Genomic DNA, 23563 nt, shown 5'->3' on the forward strand with positions numbered 1-23563 from the left:
ATTTGTTGTTTGGTCTGGGACAGTTCTGTTTGCCATAGAGATAAGCCACTGAGTTTGTATGGAAAATGTATATGCTTCCTCTCCAGTAAACTGCTTCAGACAGTTTATGAACTAAGCTTTATTTATTTATTTGTTTGTTTGTTTGTTTGTTTGTTTATATATTTAAATGTATGGAGTTTGCCTCTCCCCCATTTAACTGAACATCTTTATGCACCCTCAGGGTCAGCTGGTCCAGAGCTACGTGCTGGGTTGTCATCAGTATGTAGATGACACCTGGCTCTATCTCCTCATGGGTGGCCACCCAGACCCCCCCCCCTCCAGATACATTCTTCAGATGTTTAGAAGCCACTGCTGGGTGATTAGAGCATAGCCGCCTGAAACTTACCCCTTCCAAGATGGAGGACCTGTGGCTGAGCAGTAAAGGGGCAAGATAGGAAGCAAACCTCCCCACCTTTACTGGGGCACAGCTTGACATCCAGCCCACGGCCAGGAATCTTGGGGTTGATTTTAGATGCCTCCGTCGATGGAGGTCCAGGTCACAGAAGTAGCACGCTCAGTATTCTTCCATCTTAGCTAAGTGTGGCTACTAGTGCCCTACTTGCCCTCAGACTGTCTGGCCACAGTGATCCATGTGACGGTCACCTCCAGACTAGACTTCTATAACTCGCTCTATGCATGCCTACCCTTTTCCCTGACCTGGAAACTCCAGCTGGTGCAGAATGCAGCTGCTAGGGTCGTCACTGGGACACCTTGGAGGGCCCATATCCAGCAGGTACTGAAGCAGGTGCATTGGTTGCCAGTTCTGGCCCAGATCAAGTTCAAGGTTTTGGTTTTAACCTTTAAGGCCATCTGCAGCTTGGGTCCTACCTATCTGAGGAACCACTTGTGTCCTTATACCCCCCCCCCACAAAGCTCTTCACTCTGCAGGTACCAATCTGTTACAGATCCCTGGCCCCAGAGAAATCTTTCTGGCTCTGACCCCAACATGGTGGAATGAGCTCCCGGGAGAACAGAGCTATCAGCATTCCGCAGGGCTTGTAAGACAGAGTTCTTCCACCAGGTTTTCAGTTAAGGCTGGGTTCTTAAGGTCACTGGGTCCCCCTCAGGCTCTCCTAGGTCATCAAGCGGTTCCCCTGATGGTTATTTGTGGAGAGGAGAAGGGAATTGTTACTATCTTGATGCTTCATTGGGGTATTGATTTTAGGGGAGAGAGTTTTATATTAAGGGTATGACTGTTTTGTAACCAATCTTGAGCTTTGGAGTAAAGCCAGCTATAAATTGAATAATAAATAAATATAAATAAATAAAACAGTGAAATAAAGTTCATTAAAAAGAATATCAAAACCAAGTAATAAAAATAAACCAAAGCATAAAACACACTAGAAAAACAGTCCTTCAGCATGAAGATGATAATAAAAAACATCTAAGTAGAGAAGAAATTTCAGTAAAAAGCCTGGGAAAAATTAATTATTCTGTTCTTGTACATTAAGAAAAGGTAAACAATTTGAGCTGCCCTAAGGGAGATGGTATTATCTGAGGTGACATGACTATATGAACTCTGCTTCTGTTTGCTGACCGCCTCATCTCTGCAGGCTAGGACACAGAGAACAGGGCTTAGGAAAAAGAGTCCCTTAAATGGTTCCTTCCTTCTTTTAAAAAGCAAGACTTTTGACTCATTTTCATTTAAATGGAGATACCTAACATAAAGAACATCCATATATTAATTTCTGAAATGCCGCATACAGGATGTGATCAAAAGAGCTACAAAACTGAGTTAGGGGGAAACTAGGGGGATTCTTCTACAAGCCTAAAGGAAAACTCACAATTGCAAAAAAATATCAACTAAAAAAAATCAGGGAATTAAAAGTCCCCCCAAATAATAAACAATGCCTGTAACTTTAAGAAAAGAATGCCCACAGAACTCTCATTGGCTATTGAGGGTTGCCAGGCAACCACAACAATATTGCAAAGCCTTCAAGCCTTTGTTTCCATAAAACAAAACTGTGTGGGAAGAGGTCACCAGTAACAGCCACCAGGCAACTTAGCTACTTTTCCTAGGGAGATTCTGTCAGAGGTAGGGAAGTAGGGAAAGTTGGAGAGCATATAAAAGTAGGTTGGCTCACAGTTGGGAAGTAGAAAAGGAAGCAGGAAAAAGAGTGAGACTACGGGGGCTGGAAAGGAAGAAGAAGATAGTGGGAGGAAATGAAATGACCTCTGCAATTCCTTCCAGATCCCATCCCACTTCCAATATAATCTGAAAGCTTGAAATGGTTTAAATTATGTTGGTTAAATATAAAGTATTGTTTAACTTGTTCTATCCTTCTCATTTTATAGGATTAATACAGCTCTAATACTAATATAATCCAGTTAGGAAGGCTCTAAAATCCACCAAGCCTTTATCCTGTATATTTAACCATGGTCCATGGAATTAATTGAAGCTACCAAACAGCATGACAGAACATTTATTTTCACAAGGCTTGTGCAAGAGTCTGGCCAGCAAATTTGTGCCCCAGGTATGGCCTTTCAGTACTGTTACGATTAGAGCTAGCACTACTGCTTAAAGACATTTTCAGCTACTATTTTCAGAGTTCATGCCCTCATGAGCTCTTTGGCAAACATCACCACAAACACACACTCAAGATCCTGAAATAAATTTTCAGCTGTGAAGCTTGCCTCTTTGTTCAAAAACCTTCCTGACTACTTGTACAGCTGAATACCAGCTAAATAGATGAACAAGAGCGCCATTGGATTCTCTCTTGAAAGCATATTTAAGCCTCTCTTCAAACCCAGCAGCCAGTGTCAGAACAACTTCTCCCTAACCCACGATCATGGGCACTCAGGAATTCACCTCCACCCATATCCCTTACCCAGCCCCCTTCCTTCTATCCCGTCCTCTTTCCCCTCCCTTCCTTCTTTTCTCCCCTTTGCTTTTATCCTCTCCTTCCTTCATTCTTTCCTTCCTTACTTTGTCCCCTTTCCTTCCTTCCTTGCTTCCTTCCTTTATCCCTCTCCCTCTCTCCAAACCCAAGACTTCAAAGCATTACACTCCATCCTCACACCAAGGAAAAATTCTCAATAATGCATGCTAAAACAGGATCCCAGTACAAACAAAGCCTGTTTCATGACTTTTTCAGCAGCTTTAACTAGGAGGTTAGAAACATTAAAGATATGAACAGCCATATCAAACAACCTTATTATGCACAAAATTATATGGATAAATGAAACTCACCAAAATATCAGGACATAAGTTCTCAATGGAACCTGGCTCAGATGCTGAGTTTGAAAAGTCTAAATCTTGGAGGCAGACACTAGTGGTTTGCGTCTGGTCTGAGATATGAGCTTAGTGCAAATGAGGCCTCTGGCATACAGCTCAACAATTGTTCTGCTCTCCCCACCCCACCCTTGTTATTTATTGACTAGAGAGCAAGAAAATCAACCAAGCCATTTTTCTGTTCAGCCATTTTTCTTGACCGCCATACTTACTGCTGTCAGTGAAATCATTTTTGGGTGTCTGCACTTGCTAATGTCCACTGCATACTGACCGCAGGTACATAAGCACTTCATCAAGCAGCAATTCTGAGCTCAGAGTGAACCACTCACATGAAATAGTTGTCATGCGCAAAATCTAGAGTGGGGTGGATTGATAGAGTGATGTGATATACAACCAGCCATTTCACACCAACAAGTTGTCACAAGGAGGGAGACATCATGACTTCATATTTCACCCTTCACTGAGGGCTCAGGCTGCAAGGGCTTTTAGAGCTGTCACCATGTGTACCAACTTATACAAGGAAAATCTATACTGAATCCCTATACTGAAGGTCCTTCCTGGTAGCCAGATTCACAATGAAATGGGTACAAAGCTTTGCCATGGCTCCCCTGTCACAGGAGGAGTTGAAGGCTGTATGAAGCCTTTGCCAAACAAATCAAGTATTGATTTACATGTGTTCAGGAAGAGATGCAGAAGCCAAGAACTGTCAGATGTTCCCACCCGGCAGCCTCTCTCTCCAAGCGTTTGCAACTCAGCAGATGTGATTGCATTGAGATGCTGGTGCAGGAGGGCAGCTCCACTTGAACATTATCCTCTTCTCTTGCTTTCTGACTACAGTTGATCACATTACAGTGCCAGCAGGAGCCCATCTGTTCTAACTGTGATTGTTTTGCTCCACCAGTCCTGGATGCACATCACCTTTGCTTGGACTCTGCCTGCAGCTGCATGCATCCATGAATCACTGCAGCCTTCTATAGTTTTGTTTTGTCACAAGATGCAATGGGAGGCATTCTCATTTGTTCTTTATCAGTTCACCTCTTCACATTTGCTGTGACATGGTCTTCTTCCTACCTGTTTTTAGAACTTTCAAGATCACCAAGAAGAAAAATGTCTTGACAACGTGGGATGTGAGCAGTTTTGTTTTCCAAAGGGATAGAGGACAGAGCCGCAGACTGGGTGACACTGGGCAGGTCACTCTCAGCTTGATTTACTTCACTTGGTTTTTGTAAAGATAAAATGGGGGAACCTGGCACACTGCCCTGAGACCATGGGGGTAAAAGTGATAGAACAAGTTTGGAGTGCACCCAAAAGCTTATACCAGAATTAAATTTTACTGGTCATAAACGCACCACTGGACTTAAACTTTGTTCTATTGCTTCAGACCAACAGGGCCACCCACTTGAAGGAAAAAAGTGAATTGAACAAAAGAACATTTCCTTTTGTTCTGTGCCCAAAGACTCTAAATGCTACACCCAAAGTAAAGCTGAATTCAGCATTCTATATATTTTTAAAGTAAGAATGTGCTTGGTTGTTGTCGTTTTTTTTCTAGACAATGAGGAGAGTGAGAGAGACAGACAACGAAGCCCACACTTTCACTGAAAACCTCATCCAGCTCAGTTTTCTTATATTTTCAACAGGCTACTGAGCAGAGGAAGACCCAGCTGGAAGGAAGAGAGTCCAATCCTGCTGCCGTTCTATCCAGAGGGCAGGTGGGTAAGTGGACAAAGGGCAGGTTTGCAGCCTGTTCCTGTAGGGGGGTGACCACTGACCCAAAGCTACTGCATGACTGCATTTGGTTCTTTACATCAGATTTAGAATGTAAAGCAGCCACTGATATAGAAGGACTACTTTGTCATACATATATTGTCATCCCTCCGCTTCCTCTTTACAATGGCTTCTCTAACAGGAGACATAATGAGAATACAGCCGTCATAGGAACCTGTGGGTTAGGACATTAGGGAAAGAAGGAAAAGTACCATCCTGTTTAGATGCACTGGGAACATTTAGTGAAAGGCCAGGTCCCCAACTTATGAACTCTCTCTCTCTCTCTAAACCGTGTGACCTTGGTTTTAGCCTACCACTATTAACACCATATATCTGACTCCAGACAGTGCACCCAACTCCTAGCACCCACCCCCTGCAATTAACATGTCTTTAATAATTCTGATACAATGAGAAATGGGCAGGATCTGGACCAGAATTCTCTGAGTCTAATAAGGTTTTCAAGCTGTTCACATTTTTAACCTCAATCCTGGAAGTGGGGAGGGACTCAAATGGGTGCCATGGTTTCCAGCTATCCCCGTTTCTGGTGGGAGATGTTGTTTGTTAAAGATATTTTTCTCCAGTCCTCTTGGCAATCCTAAACTCCAGGCAAGCCTGGAATGTGCAGGAATATCACCTAACCTGCTTTGGGCCATTGAAGTAAGGAGGCTTTGCAGTTTGGCTAGAACTGAAACAGCCCCAGAGAGCCATGATTCGCCCTACTGCAGAAGCCTATGCAGAGAGCCATTTGTGCATATAAGCATACACTACAGAGTGCACAGCAATTTCTAGGGTGCAGAAAATATTGAAGGGGGAGTCACCTTATACATTTTTAAACTGCTCCCTCTAGCTATTCTTTTAATAATGTGGAGTGTGAGCTGCAGCAAATACCCACAATATTTGCCTCCATGCTCCAAAAATACTCCCAATTGCCCATTTCTACACATTAAGCTTTTATTAAAGGGGCAGTTGGCAACACCAGTGCGGGAAGGAGGATTAAGCCCCTTCTGCTACAATACCGATCTATATCAGGCCCCCACATGCAGCTGGAAATGTATTTTGACAGCAAATGGCAGATCAGGAAAGGACACAAAGATAACTTAGATGGTGGTGCACAGCTTCTTTTTTTGGCAGCCCTTCTTTTGGCACAAAGTGCCCCCCCCAAAAAAAAAACAGTTTACAAATATAAGATATTCTTCTAAAGAATAAAACACAATATACTATTAAAATCACTATCAAAATGATTTCATAGTCAACGGGGGAAATAATGAAAGATGTAAATGCCCACCTATGTTTCAAGTTAAAGGCCCATCACACCTCATAGAGGAGTTCATTTCAAATCTTGTTCTGTCAACAAAAAGAGCTCTGTTAGGTGTTGTCACCCATTCAAACTGACACAGGAGTAGCACACCAAAGGAGTGTTTCACCACCTACTATCAGTGTCTGGTTAAGTTCATACTGGAGAAGGCAGTCATTCAGCTGAGAACATATTTTATGTGAAAAAGCAGCAAAGTATCTGATTAGGTAATAGTCATTTATGGAGAGAGGTAAAACATAATGCACAGAGAAACGGGACTGAACACAGACATAGCTAGAGTCTGACAGGAAGTTTAAGCAAAGAGGTAATGATTAAAAGGGAATAGAAAATACACAATCTGCTGCTTTCGTATTCCTTCAAGGGAGGTACTGTTTGTTAACTCATCCGATGCTGAAAATGTGATTTGAGATTCGACTGGTGTGGGTGATAAGCACTGACAAAATCACAGGAACAGGAACTAAATTCTATCTCAACATCCGGAAGAAGTTCTTGACAGTTAGAGCGGTTTCTCAGTGGAACAGGCTTCCTTGGGAGGTGGTAGGTTCTCCATCTTTGGAAATTTTTAAACAGAGGCTGGATAGCCATTTGACAAAGAGGCTGATTCTGTGAAGGCTTAAGGGGGTAGCAGGTTATAGTGGATGAGCGATAGGGTTGTGAGAGTCCTGCATAGTGCAGGGGGTTGGATTAGATGACCCATGAGGTCCCTTCCAACTCTATTATTCTATGATTCTAAGACATAAACTATCACCAGAAGAACTGTAATATCGATCTAGCTACTTTAAGAATCCATCATCCATAGGTAGAAATGTGAGTCTGTATTTTTATGGATGCCAATGTATTTCAAATGAATAGTTATTAAACAGGGACACCTTGTGCCTACTTCCTGGGACATTAACTATAAAATAATGCTTTATGGTTGTTTGGCAGACCAAAGAGCAGGATCAAGCTGCCTCTGTTCACAGCCCAGGGAAAAGCATATGTATAATATTCCAAACTACATTGAATTATACTAGTCATAGTTACATACAATCTACTTGTTCAAATCAATTATCAATTATTCCAAATAAGAGATAAACTAAAATACAAAGGACATTAGGCCTCAAGGCTTGTTAAGAATGCAGGTTAGCATATATTGTGAAGTTAAGAAACCAATGTCCCTGTTGAGTCCTGCTTTGTGGCAGCTGCACTGGCTTCCTGTAGAAATCAGGATCTACTTCGAGGTTCTGGTACTGGCCTATAAGGCCTTGTCTGGGCCCTGTGTATCTGAGGGATCACCTTTTTGAATACTTTCCCCAGAGAACACTTTGATCAAGTAACACCAATGAATTAAGGATCCCTGGCCATAAAGAAATTTGCTTTGCCTGAGCCAGGGCTTTCTCAGCCCTATCTCCTGCCTGGTGGAATGAGTTCCTCAAAGACACCAGGGCCCTGATGGAACTTCCTAAGTTCTGCAGGGTCTGCAAGATGGAGCTCTTGGTTGAGGCCAGCCAGGAAAGAGACTACTCTGCACATAAAGTGGGCCTCCCTCCCCTCATCCCCCTCCCTCTGACTCCTCTCAATCTAGCTGATTTGCTTTATAACACATGGTCTGAGGTCTGATGCAGGCAGCAATTCATTTTAACTTTTTAATTGTTGTTTTATGAAATTACGCTTATTTTACTATTAATTGTTATTCTTTATTGTACACTGCTCCAAGACGGCTAGACCAAAAGGGGCGGTCTATAGATCAAATTATTATAAATCAATATATATTAACCCAAAGCTAAAATAAGTATGGTCACTCTAAATCCCTGTTGATGCTCCTGGACCTCTTCTACTGCATACTGAACGTGGCAACTTTCTAGCTGCCAGTTAAGATCTGCCACCCAGGCCCTGATAGGTGAGATGGGTGGTGACCAGAGAGGTTTCTTTCAGGAATAGCACCTCACTTATGGAATGCCTTTTCCCTTGAGGTTTTACTTGATGCCTAAGTTGATTCCCTTTACAAGTCAGTTCCATTCATTTCTGTTCATTCAGGTTTTAATTAACTGATAGATCCTTTAACACCATGTTATAGTCATCTTTTAGTTTGCAAACTGTTATTTCTATGTTTTCTGCATTTATGTTCTAGCTGGGTTTTTTAATTATGGATTTTAATTAGTAACTTGTAATGTTTTATTTTTTATTATGTTTTACTTTGTAAGATGCCTCAAGTAGGTTTCTTGGAGAGGCAGTATAATTTTTTTTCTAAATAAATCAATAGTATTTTATTTGACTTTTGAGGCTAAAGCATTTGTTCCCTCTTCACGATCTTTAGTGTGTCTGCTTGAGCCTCAAGATGTTTTCTCCATTTTACTTGTTTTCTTCTAAAACCTCAGTGAATTGTTACCCAATCAGCTAGCAGGACAATGTGCAATCTTCCCCTATGCCAAACGAGCATCTTTTCTTGGAAAGATGTGAATGTTATAATAAAACTAGAGCTATACAATATCCCATGATATATCAATACTTGCAAATCTGACAGCTGTGTGCTTTATCTTCACAAAGTCAGATCTTATAGCCCAACAGGATAATTTTTCCAGAGCAGGATATAATAACGTATGCAATAGATATCCCTATCTAGACCATATTTAAGAAGCTTTGCTTTCATTAGAAACCAATGTTTAAATCTTAGTTGGAAAACGTGCAGAAAGTCACAAATTAACGTTGGGAGAAGCAGGCTCCTATTATAGACATTCAGATGAGGGAGGTTTTCATTTCTCCCCCAACAGATAAATACTCTGGGAAACGTGAACAAATTTGTGTCTCGGAAAAGTGCCAGTCTGGAAGCCGTCCCCTCACCTCTAGCATGCGGCAGTTTTTACAGTGCGGGGAGACCCTTCTGTAGCTCCTCCTCAGTCAGGATCACTTTTTGCCTTCCGCCAGGATGAGCGAGCCAGGCAAGCGCTGTGGGATCCGCAACAGGCGAGGCCAAATTGCCCCCGCGGTCCAAAGGCACAACCGTCTGGAGACGCCTTCATGCAGCGCTTCCTAAGCCGGCCCAGATAGAAGGGGTGGAGCCCGTCCCGGCTTTGGGCAGGCCAGGTTAGGGCTGGCAGCGCGCTGGCTGGTCGCCGTGTCGTCGGAAAGGCATCGCTCTGCTCGACTGGCAGCCCCTGCGGTTGCTCATGGCAACCGCATCGGTGGGGCGCAGCTGCTGCAGGGGGGGCCCGGTGGTCTGGGTTCGCGCCGGCGAAGCCCAGCACGTGGCCAGGCCTCTGAGCGCCTCCAAAAGAGGAGGGCAGGCTCCACTTCGGAGCACGTGCGCGGGCACTGAAGGGTTAACCGCGGCAGAGCAGAAGATCGTGCAGCTCCACGCGGAGGCATGCGCAGTGAGTGGGGTGGTTACTTTCTCTCGACCCGGGACGCCGGGTTGTGCAACAGGCTTTCGACTCCGGCCTGTTGCAAGCAGTCGGTTGGCCAAGCTTGGGAGTTCCTTGCTTGCGAACTTTGGCAAGAGTTGAGCTCTTAACCCCTCGCTGTCTGACGGCCTCAGCAGGCAGGGAGCGATACGAAGAGCAGCTGCCGCTGGATTTCTGGTTGCCAGGGAGCTTCGGGAGCAGAACTTTTTGAGTGGCATCCGCTTGATAAAGGAGACAACCGGACCACTGGGTGTTTGGCTGGGGAAATTCGTGGAGGTTTGGGGAATATGTTTGGGAAGGGCGGACGGACCTTAAAAGGGATTGGAATACAACAGAGGCCCCACTCTGAGGCTGTTATGTCCTCCATGGGAACGGATTGCTGAAGTGTGGGCATCAATTCAATACTCCAGGCCCCACCTGGAGATTGACAGCCATGGGTAGTTCATGCAGGTCTCTGAATAAATTTTATTTTAAACCAACAGTAGAACTGAGATTTTCAGTATGGGGTCACAACTCAGGATGAAACCAAATTACTCTATTGTATATACTTGTAAAATGTTACCAACCTCAAAGTGGGACCTTGAGTTTTGAAATCACTACTGATTGCCAGCCATCAGCGATTGTTTCCTGTGGAAGAAGTGGCAGCTTCAACCGTTATGGCACATAACATCCCCCCCTGAACACCCTCATCCCCAGACCTTGCCTGTCCCGGCCTTCAGTTTCAAAAATCTGCTTAACCGGAGTTCACAACCCATAATCTGGCCCCATTATTTTTATAATCTGTCTTGCATTGGGACCCTTTGGGGGTATACAAGGGCAGAATTTATACTTTCAAGAATTTATACTTTCAAGTCTGGCATGTAGCAAACTTCAGTGGTGCCAGAAGAACTTGGTTGAACACAAGATACCTGTTTCAGGCACAAACTGGATAATGGTGACACTATGTTGGCATCTGAACCAGGAACATGACTTTTACTAGTCATGATATCAAAATGTATATTTCATGTACAAAGACAGATCAAGATGGGTAGCCATGTTAGCATGTCTGTGGCAGAAGAAAGGTCCAGTAGCATTTTAAAGATGAACAAAAATTTGGCAGGGTATGAGCTGTTGTGAGTCACAACTCACTTCTTCATATACAGCTAGAATGTGAATCCATCTGTCCTATATATTGGAAAGTGGAGTAATTTCAGGTGCCATCTGACATTAGTAGGTGTGACTGCACATGCAGAGGGGTAGAAGACCTGGAGAAGTCCACACTGGTAATGAGACAGGAAACCTAGGTCTCAATTAAGTCCAGGTGGATGCATTGTCGTGAGCTTTTTTACCAGTTGCAATTCAGCAGTTTCTCTAATCCCCCTTTCAAATTCCTTTGTAAGAGCACTGCTACTCTTAAGTCAACAACTGAATGTCCTGGAAGGTAAAATGTTTGACTATTTTTTTAATGTTGTGGTTTCTAATGTCAGACTTACATCCATTAATTCTTTGTTAAAGGAACTGCCCTGTTTGTCCAGTTTAGAGGGTGGAAGGGCACTGCTGACACATGATGGCGTAAATCACATTAGAGGATGAGGAGTATGAACCTGTGATGGTATACTTATTTCTTCACACCTACTGTTCCTTTAGGGCTTTAAAGGTCAGCAACTAGGCACCTGGAATTGAACCCAGAAACTAAAAAGCAGCTGGTGGAGACACCTCAAAATTGGAATGACAAAATGCTCCAGAAGGTAGCTCCAGATTGCAAATAGGCTGCTGCAATTTGTTATCACCTGATGTTTTATGCTCATCTTTAGCCAATACAGAGCACAAGAGCCAAGTGCTTCCTTTTCTCCCTTGCATCTTGGTGGCAGTGATAAGGGGTCAGGTAGGGTCAGTGTGTACTGATCACCCTTTCCCTTCCTTAGCTGTCACTGGAAGTGGCTGCTGTGCTTTGCCATATAGGCCACTTTCAGTTTGGTTAATGTCTGTCTGAAAGCTAAACTGAACCATTGTGGTTCTCTCTGCTGCTGCTGATTCCCATTGTAGAGAGGATGGTAGATTGTTTGCTGGGTTTAGTATATTTGGCTTGGGAGTGCTTACATGTTAACTCATTAAGGGATATAGATCTGAAAATGCAGAAGAATGGGTATCCTTGGTCTATGAAATGCAGATATTAGTGATCTGCTGACAAGGTAAAGAAACATATGAACTGGAAGGAATATGAAAAGACACAGAAGCCCTGCTGATGCCCTGATTTTGAATAGTTATTTTAATAGATAAGCCAAAATGGAGAAGGGGCTAAGAGTATCAAACCGGTATCTGAAAGAGCTCAGTGTGACTCCTTCCCCGTGCCATGGAAGCTATCTGGGTGACCTGGGGCTAGTCGCATTCTTTTTGTTGGATGCAAAAAACTGATAATAGAAATTCAGTAATGCAAATCCAAAGTAACAAGTACGATCAGTTTTTTTTTTGTTTTTTTGTTTTTGTTTTGGGAGAGATAAGATTTTGACCTTGGCCCCATTTGAGCCCGCCTTCCATTCATGCTTGGCTACTTCACATGACATGATCTGACTCTTCCTTTCCCGATGCCTGGCTCTCTTTTGCTTCTCTTTTGTCACTGCGTGGTATTTATAACTGCTGTGTATTATACTAGTGTGTAGCTTGCCCTGGAAAAAAAGACATTGAACCGATAGTATAAAGAAGCCGACAAAAAAATGTTTACTGGTCCAATTGGGACTCAGCAACAGCTGAAAATGTGTAAAAGAAAAGCCAGCCTAGTGACAATTTACCTGCCTATGATAGTTGGCTGGGCAAGTAGACAAAAGGTAATCTCTCTTTTAGGACAGGAAGACAGATGGATTGCTTGTAACTCAATCACATTAATTCGAAATGGCAGTTTTGGATACAGTTATTTTAATTGGAGCTGTTGCTTGTGCTGATGGCCTGTGGCCAGGGGCATTGTTCCAGGGTTTGGTTGAGGAGTGGGAAAGAGATTTCAGTGGAAAGGACGAGATTCTTGGGCAAGGCTTCAAGATCTGCCCTTAGATATATTCAAGATCAAATGGAAAACAAACAAGAGCAGCATCAACACACAAACATCCTAATAGTGCTGTGGCTATTTCATCGTATCTCGCCATTGCCAGAGATGCAGGCATTCCTGAAAGATAATCATATTACCATAAACCAGTCATTTGAAGAAGAAGAGTTGGTTCTTATATGCAGCTTTTCTCTACCCGAAGGAGGCTCAAAGCGGCCTCCCTTTCCTCTCCCTGAACAGACACCCTGAGAGGTGGGTGAGGCTGAGAGAGCCCTGATATCACTGCTCGGTCAGAACAGTTTTATCAGTGCCGTGGCGAGCCCAAGGTCACCCAGCTGGCTGCACATGGGGGAGTGCAGAATCGAGTGCCAGATTAGAAGTCCACACTCCTAACCACTACACCAAACTGGCTCTCAGTTTGGTGGCTCCCTAACTAGCTCCTGTGCTCAGCATATGGTACATGTGACACCAGAATTCCAGGGGTTCTAGGCTATTTAGAAAGCCACTCATAGGGAAACAAAGCCCTCGTCACCACCCAAGGTCTTTGAGATAACTGTCTGTAGAACTATACTATCTCACCAATTTTGCTGGCTGCTGCATCTTTTCATATCACTCCATCCAAAGGCAGCGAACTTCTGGACATGTGGTATTACGACAGTGCTTAATGTTGGCATTCCCACCCGGGGGGTCTATGGGTGTTATGGCATCCGGTGATAACCTTTCCTGGCACCAGCTGAGTGTTTTTAGAATTGGGTGGGGCCAGGTGGCAATTTTGGTCAGCAGGGCTTCTGATTGGCCATTGGAGATCTGATTGGCTGTGTGGTTGTTGTTTTACATGGCTTTGGGAGCAGCTGTCACCAGAATACAAGAATCTTGACTGTGCTATTGAGAGTAAGGAAATCAGACATTGATGACTGCCGGGGAGCCCAAGCCAAGGATGGTGGTGGGGAGGCAATGCATCATCCTGGATGAACCTATCTGACCTCACCACTGACATACATGACTAAGGCCATCTGATGAAGTGGATCTTGAAAACATGTCACTATAAATCTGTTCATCTTTAAGGTGCCACCAGACTCCTTTTTTTTTTTTTTTTTTTTTTTTTGCTGCAGCAAATTAACATGGCTGCCCCTTTGGACTTTGAGGTGACAAAAGTGAATGACTGATCAGGCACAGCCTGAGAACTGTAACTCCTCTTTCCTCTTGTTTTTATAGGCTGGACATAAAAATTACATGGATCCAGTTACTGGCTACCTGGTATTGACCAAAGTTGCCCATTTAGAGAGGGGAAACTGCTGTGGCTCTTCCTGTAGACATGTGAGTATTAAACTATTGTTACCCTAGAGGTAGCCCATAATGGAAGGGTGCCTCACACAGAGATACCTTCATGCACAGAAGCCCATGACTGGACTCTGAGCAGGTTGGCACACACAGAAACCAGCCTGGCAGAGACTGACTATGGAGTCAGTAGGGGCCCTTAAGAAACCTAGGAAGCCAGGCTAAGTCTCCATCTTGTTTGGGCTTCACTAGATTTCTTACATTTCCTCCTTGCCCAACTGACTGAGCTAAATGTGCACGTTATCTAAAGCACCCCCCCCCCCCCAGCCAAAGACCATTAGACTATCTTCAGGAAAGGAATATCCCTTCAAGGTACTAACTGCAACTTCTTTTGTCTCTCTTGTCCAGTGTAATTTCTGTCTAGCACCATCTCTTATCCCCAAATATCTTCCCCCAGTCCTTCCTGATAAAACAAAGACAAGGCCATTAGCAACACATTACACCTAGCCAAGGTATTGTTCTACTCGATGAGATTACTCCACACCTCCCACTCTAGTGACATCACAGTTCAAACTGACCTATCAGGTACGCATAATATCAGAGACCAATCAACAATCACGGACCTCCCAATGGGCAGTCTCTGGGGCTGACCCGGGAATTTCAAACACTATATCAAGCCTTGCGCACACCCTGTGTGTGTGTGTGTTGTTGTCCACACCCGGCATCCTGTCCATCCCCTGATGTCGTCAACCCTGTGTCTGGGCTGCTTGGATCCAAGAAAGGTGCAGTATCTTGAACTTGTCCCCCTGTAGAACTTAGTGAACTTGTCCCCTGTAGAACTTAGTGTAACTTGTCCCCCTGTAGAACTTAGTGTATGTATGTTTTTGCTCTGTGTGTGTTTTGAGTGTATCCCAATATTTTCCCCAAATAAATCCCATGAGTGTAAGCTTTTGTCTTCTTCATTTAAAAAGGGTTTCTTCCAGGGAAAGGACCCCGTAAAAATTGGTAGTAAAGATCCTGTGTTACCCAGCCTCTTGCTATCCCCAGCAATTTGGGTAACACTATCTAGCTGCTTTCCAGTGTCAATGCAGCTGAATTGGCAAGCCAGTTAAGCCAAAGGGCTTAGATTTTATAAACTTGGTCTAAAATTAGAATATTTGGTGGAAAGTTAAAATCCAGGTTGCCCATCCTCCCAAACTGACTTCTGAGTTATTCTGGCTATAGGTCTATGACTCTGTATTTTGGTTCACTCAGTTCCTTGATGCTTAACTTCTGAGCAAAGTTGCCAAGAAGGAAACTACAAGAGAAATTTGACTAATGTGATTGACATTCTAATCTACAACCCAGAGGCTCCAAAGTGTTCCACTTCTAACAATCTGTAGTCCATCAACTGCCCAATTAAGCTGAGAGATTTAGTTTTTAGGTCATAATCACACCAACTAGATTTGTTTAGGATGAATGCTTATAGCTTGCAATGGAATTTGCTTCCCACTAAAAATATCTTGTGGCACAGGGTGATAAGGCAGCCAACATGCTGTCTGAAGTTCTGACCATGAGGCTGGGAGTTCTATCCCAGCAGCCGGCTCAAGGTTGACTCAGCCTTCCATCCTTCCAAGGTCGGCAAAATGAGTACCCAGCTTGCTGGGGGGTAAACAGTAATGACTGGGGAAGGCACTGGCAAACCACCCCGTATTGAGTCAGCCATGAAAACACAGGAAGGCTGGAAGATTCAGTGGTTACCCCAAGGGTCAGACATGACTTGGTGCTTGCACAGGGGATACCTTTACCTTACAAATATTCAGGATTGCCTTAAATCACTATCTTTTCTGGTTTCTAAACCAAACAGGAACTGTACTTAGCAAATTCTCTCATCTTAAGATCACTTACATGGAATTAAAATCCTACAGGGACAAATGAGACTTTGCTTCTGTTCGTTGTATAAGAGCTTCAATCTACATTTGCAAATCGTCTCAGAGAAGGGGCACAAACAGGATCGGGGCCTGTAAAGCAAATATTACATGAAAACACTGAATGGCCTGAACTGACTCTGTTTATCATCTTCCAGAACTCAAAGAGCTCTCACGTAGAAAATGCTGCTGCTAAGTACAATACTAGATCGGTTAATCATTGCTTCCAAATGTTAAGAGCGTTTTGAACATGGAACCAACTCCCTGGGGATGAGAGGGCAGATTCTAGCAGAAACTGGACAGCCATTTTTAAGTGATGATTTACCTCTGTGTTTTCTGAAATGAAAAGAAAGTTGGACTAAGTAGTCCATAAGATCCATGCCAACTCTGATAAAGTGAAACATGGAGGCAATAATGGGCTGGGTGGAGGCCAATAGCCAATATGATGCTGTTGGACAGTGAAAGAGCTGATTGAAAGGTTGATATTCATCCTCTTATAAATGGTGTTTCACACACACACCATCCCTTAAAAGGCAGGTTTGCAGCTTTGTGGCATCGCCAGTGGGTTCCCTGATCACATTTATAGCACATTGCACCTTTTTCTGGCTTTGGCTCCTTCATTAGATGTAACACTTCTTTGAGAAGCAGGTTCCAGCCACAAATGACCACTCTTAGTAACTTCCAGATGATTATTGCGAAGCACTCATCATTGGATTGCCTTTCCAGAGAGTTTGGAAATATCTGCTAGCTAAGAAAGCATTGGCAAGGCATCCTTCTTTGGTGTTTAAGATTCAGTGGTTTCCTGCTTGTTTCTAAGATCAGTTCAGGTTGTTGGTTCTTGTTCTTTAAATTCTGGAATCAAGGCATTTGAAGGTGATTGGGGAAATACTAAATAAAATAAGAAATAATTATATCCTCATAACCTTCTGTCTAGTACCAAACTGATTCTTCAAGTCCAAGTCAAAGCTTTTATTGTTCCTGTTGGTTTTGGAGAATGATAGTTTTGGGTTGGCCTTTTAGGACTTTGTATCATTGAGGTGTTTGAAACCACTGGTACAAGAAGAATTTTCCATCTCATTTTTTTTAACCATTTGTGGCCATTGGTTTAACTTTTTGCACTTCAACGCACCATGGAATTCTAGGCTCAACCCAGAACTATTGTTCAAGGAATTAAAGCCGTGGCCTGAAAGTACCCTGTGGAAATACCAGGCCAATGGCTTTCCTTGGCTGGCACCCTGGTTTAATTGTGTTTATTACCTCATTTTTTAAATGTCTATACAACAGGAATGTATCCAAAAAAATGGGGTGCAAATTAATTAAATAAATGCCCAGTTAAAGAAATCTTGGCATACTTTGTTTTTAGATAATGCATACATGCGGTTTATTAGCCATCTTGAAAGAGGTATTCTCCTGTGTGTGGTAACCAAATAGGGATGCCTCTCCTAAGACAATGCTTGCCATTTGTGGCTTCTGTAAGCATTTACACCTAAACAGCTTTCATTTGTTTAATAAAACCCACCTTCTGGTTAATTGAGGAGGCATCTCTTGAATGAATAAAAAGGTCAGTAAGAACTGCTTAATCGTTACAACCTTAACATAGTGCCAGTGGATATACAGGGCTTCAATTGGGGGTGGGGGGCACACAACCTCCTGTGTTGCTGCAAACCAACAGTGCAAACAAGCAATTTCTGGGTATCATTATAGCCCAAAGTTTGTTAATGAAGATTTCACAGAAACTCTCATAGTAAAAAAGCCTAATGTTGTTGATTATGTGCACACAATGCGGCTTTACATTATAAAAAAGATGTTGGATTAGTTTCAGTTACAATCATGCTTATCAATGTATTCCTATCAGTTAAGTCTTCAGTAGCGGGCAGGTGTGTAACTTTTCTTGGGCATCACTGCCTCTTACCAAGCAGCTGTTTGGCACAACCTCGCATATCATCAGGAATCTGGGCGTGATCTTCAATACCTCCCTAACAATGGAAGCTCAGCTAGCACACCAGGCATTCTTTCATTTTCACCAAGCAAAGCTACTAGTGTACTATCTGACCTCAGAAAACCAAACTACAGTCATCCACGCAACAGTCACCTCCAATTTAGATTACTGTAGCTCACTATATGCAAGTCTACCCGAGGCTACAACTGGTACTAAATGCAGGCTCTTGGGTCCTCAAGAAGGACATCATGAAGGGTGCATATACAACATAACCTCCAGCACTTGCATTGCTTGCCATTTGGATTCTGGATCAAGGTGCTGGTCTTAACTTTCAAGGCTATACAGTGTAAAGGTGGCCCTGTGGATATAAGAGACCACCTCTCTCAGTATACCCCCAGAAGGACCTTAAGATTGTCCAACATGAATACGTTGGTGGTCCCCAGCCTGAGGGATGTGTGTCTGGCCTTGACCAGGGCTAGGGCCTTCTCAACCATGGCCCCTCCCTGACGGAACAAACTGCCAGTCAAGACTCGGGCCCTGACAGAACAAACAAACTAAGTTCTGCAGGGCCTGCAAGACAGCACTCTTCCACCAAGCATTTGATTGAGGATAGAACCAACTAGTGTCAACAGAATCTACAGGCCTCCCTCCACTTATTTCTGTATTCTCCTCCCCCCAGTCTCCGGAACTGAACTAGAGTTAAAATACCATCTACACCATTTGGAAACAGGTTAAGAAGTAGACCAGCTGAACAGCCACAAATACAATGGATGACTGAATTGATTGAATTTTATGGTATTTTAATTGTGATGTGATTTTATATGTCATACTGTAAACCAGCCCAAGCTCTCTCTGTGAGGAGGGGCAGTATATAAAACTAGGGGCAAAGCCTGTTGCATTTGGGAATACAACAGTGCTAGATTGGGGGGGGGGGGGGCTGGGTGGAAGAACTATGTGGATAGCCTCCCCCTCCACCCAAGACCTGAAAGCTCTCTCTGTGAGGAGGGGCAGTATATAAAACTAGGGGCAAAGCCTGTTGCATTTGGGAATACAACAGTGCTAGATTGGGGGGGGGGGGGGCTGGGTGGAAGAACTATGTGGATAGCCTCCCCCTCCACCCAAGACCTGGAAAGGCTGCAGTTAGCTGTTAGGGCGACGTGTCAACACCCAAGGCTGCAGCTGGGTAGCTCAGTTGTCTAGGGGCAACGTGTCCTCCCAGGGAGCCCCAAGGCTCAGGAGCTAGAGAGCCCTGAGCAGGGAACTCACCGGCAGGGACGGCTCTCACTCAGAAGGGATCTGCAGCTTCCAAACCTCAGAGGGAAGTGGAAGGGGGGGGGGCAACTGGCTGGCTACTGGACAGACAAGCAAGCTAGTTGGAGAAGGAGGAGGCACTCAGGGATGGGACAGCTGCCCTGAGTGGGTGTTAAGTGCTGAGTGGCACTTGAGACCATGAGACCATGCTCCTCTTCCCAGTCCTTACCAGAAATATTAAGTGGAACAGATGAATGAATGAACAGATGAATGAACCAATATTCTCTTTAATCCTTTGAACAGAATTTAAAACTTTGACCTATACAGAGGACAGGGATTCAGATCACCTTTCACATTTTGTTTTCCAAACAATTTGACTAGGCAATCGTGTGCACACTTACCCAAGAGTAAGCCACATTGAATATAGTCGGTTTACTCCTGAGTAAGTATGTGCAAAGTAAGGATTTTACTTTGGCTCAGCATGATAGAATGGATCTCCTTTCCCACCTTAAGCAGGTTGCAAAGGAATAAATTCTTTTAATGCTAATATTTTCTTTTCTGTGGCTATGTTTTGGATTTATACCATAGGGACAGGGGAGAAATTGGCAACCAAGTCATACTTTGCAAGTGGTCTCCTGGACAGTAATTAGGACCATTTGCTCAGAAAAGGGACAAGGGGAGTGCAGGGTTTAATTCCCCTTCTTTCTCTTTAAAGTCCTAAGGGCACCAATGATTTATAGGACATCATTAACTAGTCCTCCTTTAACTCTGGGCAAGGTAGAGGTCTAGTCAAGAATGACTTATTTCATCTCTCCCTTTCTCCAGTGTCCATATGGTCAAACAAATGTTAAAGATCCGTCCAAAAAAAAGCGGTTCAATTCCTTCTTCTACGCTTGACGATCGAAGGCTTTTGCATCACGCCATGAAGAAAGAAACGATCAGCCATCACCCTCACTCTTTCTCCCCCCACTTTGTCTGTCCCCATAGCTTCCCCATTTTGCATATTGGCGTTCCTCTGACCTCTGCTGTTCCATATCCTGAATATTTTCCAATTGTAATTTTTTAAAAAATCCATGTGTGTGTCAGTGACGCTGAGCCATTGACAAGGCTATCCCTTTCTTGCCCATTAGAAGCTATAAAGAGATTGTTGCTTTGTTTTCCAAAATCATTAGACGAATGAGGGGAAACCAGCAATTCTCAGACTAGCTTTGTTTTGTTTGACTATGCAATAGTATACTTTGAGAATCGTGTGAAGGGCTTGTTTCATTGAATGCTGTAATCAACAGGAGATTTGGAGAGACAGATCTCCTTTAGCACACATCTGCAAGAAGTGTCCCATCATCATTGGCTGGGTTTGACACACTGACCCTAAACTCTCTAGAGCCCCGATGTTAAATATATTTGCAGTTTGATCCTATGCACATTTACTTAGAAGCAAGTACCAATAAAATAATTGGTACTTGCTCTCAAGCAACCATGAGTTTGTCACCTTAGTGCTGGTTCTTAACTTATATATCTCACAATATTGCTACATTTGGTAAATAGCAGCCAGAAGTGAGTGTATTGAAAATCATGGTAAAGGAGTCGATGACTGATAGCTGACTGTGGGAGCTGGCTCTTCCATTTTGTTTAAAGCAGTGTCAGGCTATATGAAAGTTCCAATTGTCATGCTCGATCTGCGATACCCCGTTCGCACATGCAAGGCACTACAGGCTTCAGTGATGGAGTGATAAGCAGGGATGTGTGAACCAGCTGTCTGTTAAGCTTGCATTCTTGAAATGAAGCCAAAGCATGTTGCTTGCTTCGAGTGATCTTAAATAAATAGGCTGTCTGGCTCTCACACACTTGTATGGGATGGGCATTCTTTTGAAATCAGTGGGATGTACTTCCAATTAACCATTCCTGTGATCAGGGTATAAACTGTCCCTTGGCTTAGGTAAATCATGGAATGGGCCCACCCAGTCGTGAGCTTAGAAGCCTTGGATAATGAAATGTAATAGAGGCCATATACAATGTCCAAGGCAAGCCAATAAGTGAAAAAGAAGTGGCAACCAACAGTTCTGCTTGTCTTCTACACAGAAGCTTAAATGCCCTCCACCATGACTGAGGTGCAAGCCCCATTGAATGCAGTGAGCTTTGTTGCCCTCTAACCCTTTTTAGGATCAGGCTGCCCACCTTGGGCTATCAAGAGAGGGAAAGCTCATAGAATCATAAAGTTGGAAAGGATCTCCTGGGCCATCTAATTCAACCCCCTCCACTATGCAGGACACTATTGCTCATCCACTGTAACCTGCCACCCCCTTGCTCATCATGCAACAACTGGGCATGCCAGTTTTTAGGACTTTTCTATGTGAAACTTGAGCTCAATGGACTTTGAAAGATGCAACTCTGCCTAGGATTGTGCTGCGAAAACAGCAAGAGAAAGCCTTTGATGATAAAGCAGAAAAGTTCTCCATCTGCCTGCTCTGTGACACAATGTGAAGGTCTAACAGAGGCTGTTTTGCATCAAAGAGCATTGGGCAGTGTGACTCTCCATCCACAATCTGTTGTACCCTCTTGAGCTTCTGTAATTCTATAGCTGAGGTAGACAAAGCCTCCATTGGGACTGGATCTCCCCCAAGCAAGTCTACTTGGAACCTTACTGAAGTGTATACAGTTGGGGCTTACTCCCAGGAATGGGTTCTTTGCATGGCACTGTACATTTTTAAGCTGTTGGTTTTTGGGGGAGAGGGGATTAACTAGCAAGTTTGATATGCACACACAACGTGTATTCTGGGAGGATGAATAAGTATCCAGGAATTATTTCAAGAGCTAGGGAGCAAACAAGTTCAATTTTTCCTGCGCTTGAAAATGTCCTTGTTCAAGCCGCATTCAGCAGGACTGAGTAAAATTTCATTGATTAAAAGAGATTTCCTCTTTATAACAGTCAAGGCTTGATCAGTGCCAGGGTGCTGTATGTTTTGCAACAATAAATGAAATAAAATCAAATGCCTGAGTGTAAACTGATCGTCATTTCTTTGCAAACGGGTAACTGTATACCCTGTCCTGCCAAAACAAAAGTCCAGTGGCACCTTAAGAGGAAAAAAGTAAGTCTCTACACTCTACTTTTTTCTACCTTAATGAGTCAAAGTGGCTTCCCTTCCTCTCCCCACAACAGTCATCTTGTGAGATAGGTGGGGCTGCGAGAGAACTGTGGCTGGCCCAAGGTCATCCATCAGGCTTCATATAGAGAAGTGAGGAATTAAATCAATTCTCCACATTAGAGTCACTCTTAACCACTATACCATGCTAGTGTAGCTTAAATAATACGTCCCTGGACTTTTGTTTTATTTTGCTGCTTTATAGTCACAGAGAGTAAATCTTACTGGACTCTGGATACATCCTGGGAGAAAGGCCTGAGCCTCTATGCTGTGTTGTCTGCCCTCCAGGAGAATAACTGGCTGGCCACTGTGAGACCAAATGCTGGATGAGACGGACCATGGTTTGACCCAGCAGGGCTAGACGAGCAGCCTTTTTTGCTCACTGTGGCAATGCCTGTCCAGCTAAAATGCCATTGAGGTAATTGGAGATTAATTTCATTGGGCAATGCTGAGTGAGGACTGTTATGCCCATTAAGGACAAAAACTCTGACTCAACTACAGATAGTGCTGTGTCAGTCTTCAAAGGACTGCCATATCTTATGCCAACCTCTCTAAATGTTTTTACCACTGAGAACCCCCTGAAACATTCTTCAGGCCTCGAGAAACCCGAGGAGTGGTGTGATTGTGCAGAATACGGTTGGGAAACATAGCTGTGTATACACACACAGGGTCTCTCCCCTTCCCACCCCCTCCAGGCCAATCATTGGACATTTTGGGGAAGGAGTCAACAAAACCAGTTTTGGTCATATCACCTGATACATGTTTACCAAATTAAAATATATATATTTAAAATAATTAACTTTAAGGAAACCCTTTCAGGAAACCCTTCCAGGGTCCTCAAGAAACCCAAGGTTTCAGGAAACCCTGGTTGAGAAAGTCTGTCTGATGCAAAGGGTAGCAAAAATACCCTTGTTTTACCCTAGAGTAGGACTGATTGGTCTTATGCAGAGGGTTAGTAGAGCCCTTGAACTAATTGGGACTTCATTCTGCAAGAACATGCTTTGGATCACACAGAAAAAGAGAGCAGGGTCAGTTCTTAATTGGAAAAAAGGGCTAACAAGAGTGGAGGTGTTGTTTTTTTCCTGTGTTGCTCCCCTTCATACACACACACACACTTCCAGTTGTGAGAACATTTATCCACTGCTGTTCACACCTCACTTTGCACCCATCCCATTTTCATTTACTCAGAAATCACCCCCCCACACACACACTTTAAACGGAGGCACATCAGATCCTTTGGAACACTAAACTAAGGCATTGTTGTGGGACATTCTAAATTACACAAAGCCAGCTCCTCCAACT

At 43.6% G+C, this 23563-nt stretch overlaps 2 protein-coding genes across 7 annotated transcripts in view; one reads left to right on the plus strand and one right to left on the minus strand.

The window, feature by feature from the left end:
- The window catches only part of DENND1B (DENN domain containing 1B), a 250687-nt gene extending 241292 nt beyond the window's left edge, over positions 1-9395 (minus strand). For 3 of the 6 annotated variants that reach the window (XM_077332743.1, XM_077332748.1, XM_077332742.1), the window contains exons 1-2: positions 9171-9395; positions 6321-6379 (exon numbers count right to left, since the gene is read on the minus strand). The gene's annotated coding sequence lies outside the window, so the exon portion shown is untranslated. The remainder of the gene's footprint in view (positions 1-6320; positions 6380-9170) is intronic. The other 3 variants (XM_077332746.1, XM_077332749.1, XM_077332744.1) reach the window with 1 other exon arrangement.
- A 101-nt stretch (positions 9396-9496) lies between these two features.
- C4H1orf53 (chromosome 4 C1orf53 homolog) lies at positions 9497-22106 on the plus strand. The gene is made up of 3 exons (XM_077332760.1): positions 9497-9700; positions 13962-14063; positions 19947-22106. Exons 1-3 carry the CDS (start codon positions 9497-9499, stop codon positions 20016-20018), a joined length of 378 nt encoding a protein of 125 aa, XP_077188875.1. The 3' UTR covers positions 20019-22106.
- The last annotated feature ends 1457 nt before the right edge of the window (positions 22107-23563 follow it).

The sequence above is a fragment of the Paroedura picta genome, chromosome 4 (genome assembly GCF_049243985.1).
Source record: "Paroedura picta isolate Pp20150507F chromosome 4, Ppicta_v3.0, whole genome shotgun sequence".
Classification (NCBI taxonomy): domain Eukaryota; kingdom Metazoa; phylum Chordata; class Lepidosauria; order Squamata; family Gekkonidae; genus Paroedura; species Paroedura picta.

Coding starts and splice junctions, on each gene's coding strand:
- C4H1orf53 (XM_077332760.1), top strand. CDS start 9,497: ATGGCAACCGCATCGGTGGGGCGCAGCTGCTGCAGGGGGGGCCCGGTG. Junction 9,701..13,961: donor TCCACGCGGAGGCATGCGCA/GTGAGTGGGGTG, acceptor TTGTTTTTATAG/GCTGGACATAAAAATTACAT. Junction 14,064..19,946: donor GTGGCTCTTCCTGTAGACAT/GTGAGTATTAAA, acceptor CCCTTTCTCCAG/TGTCCATATGGTCAAACAAA.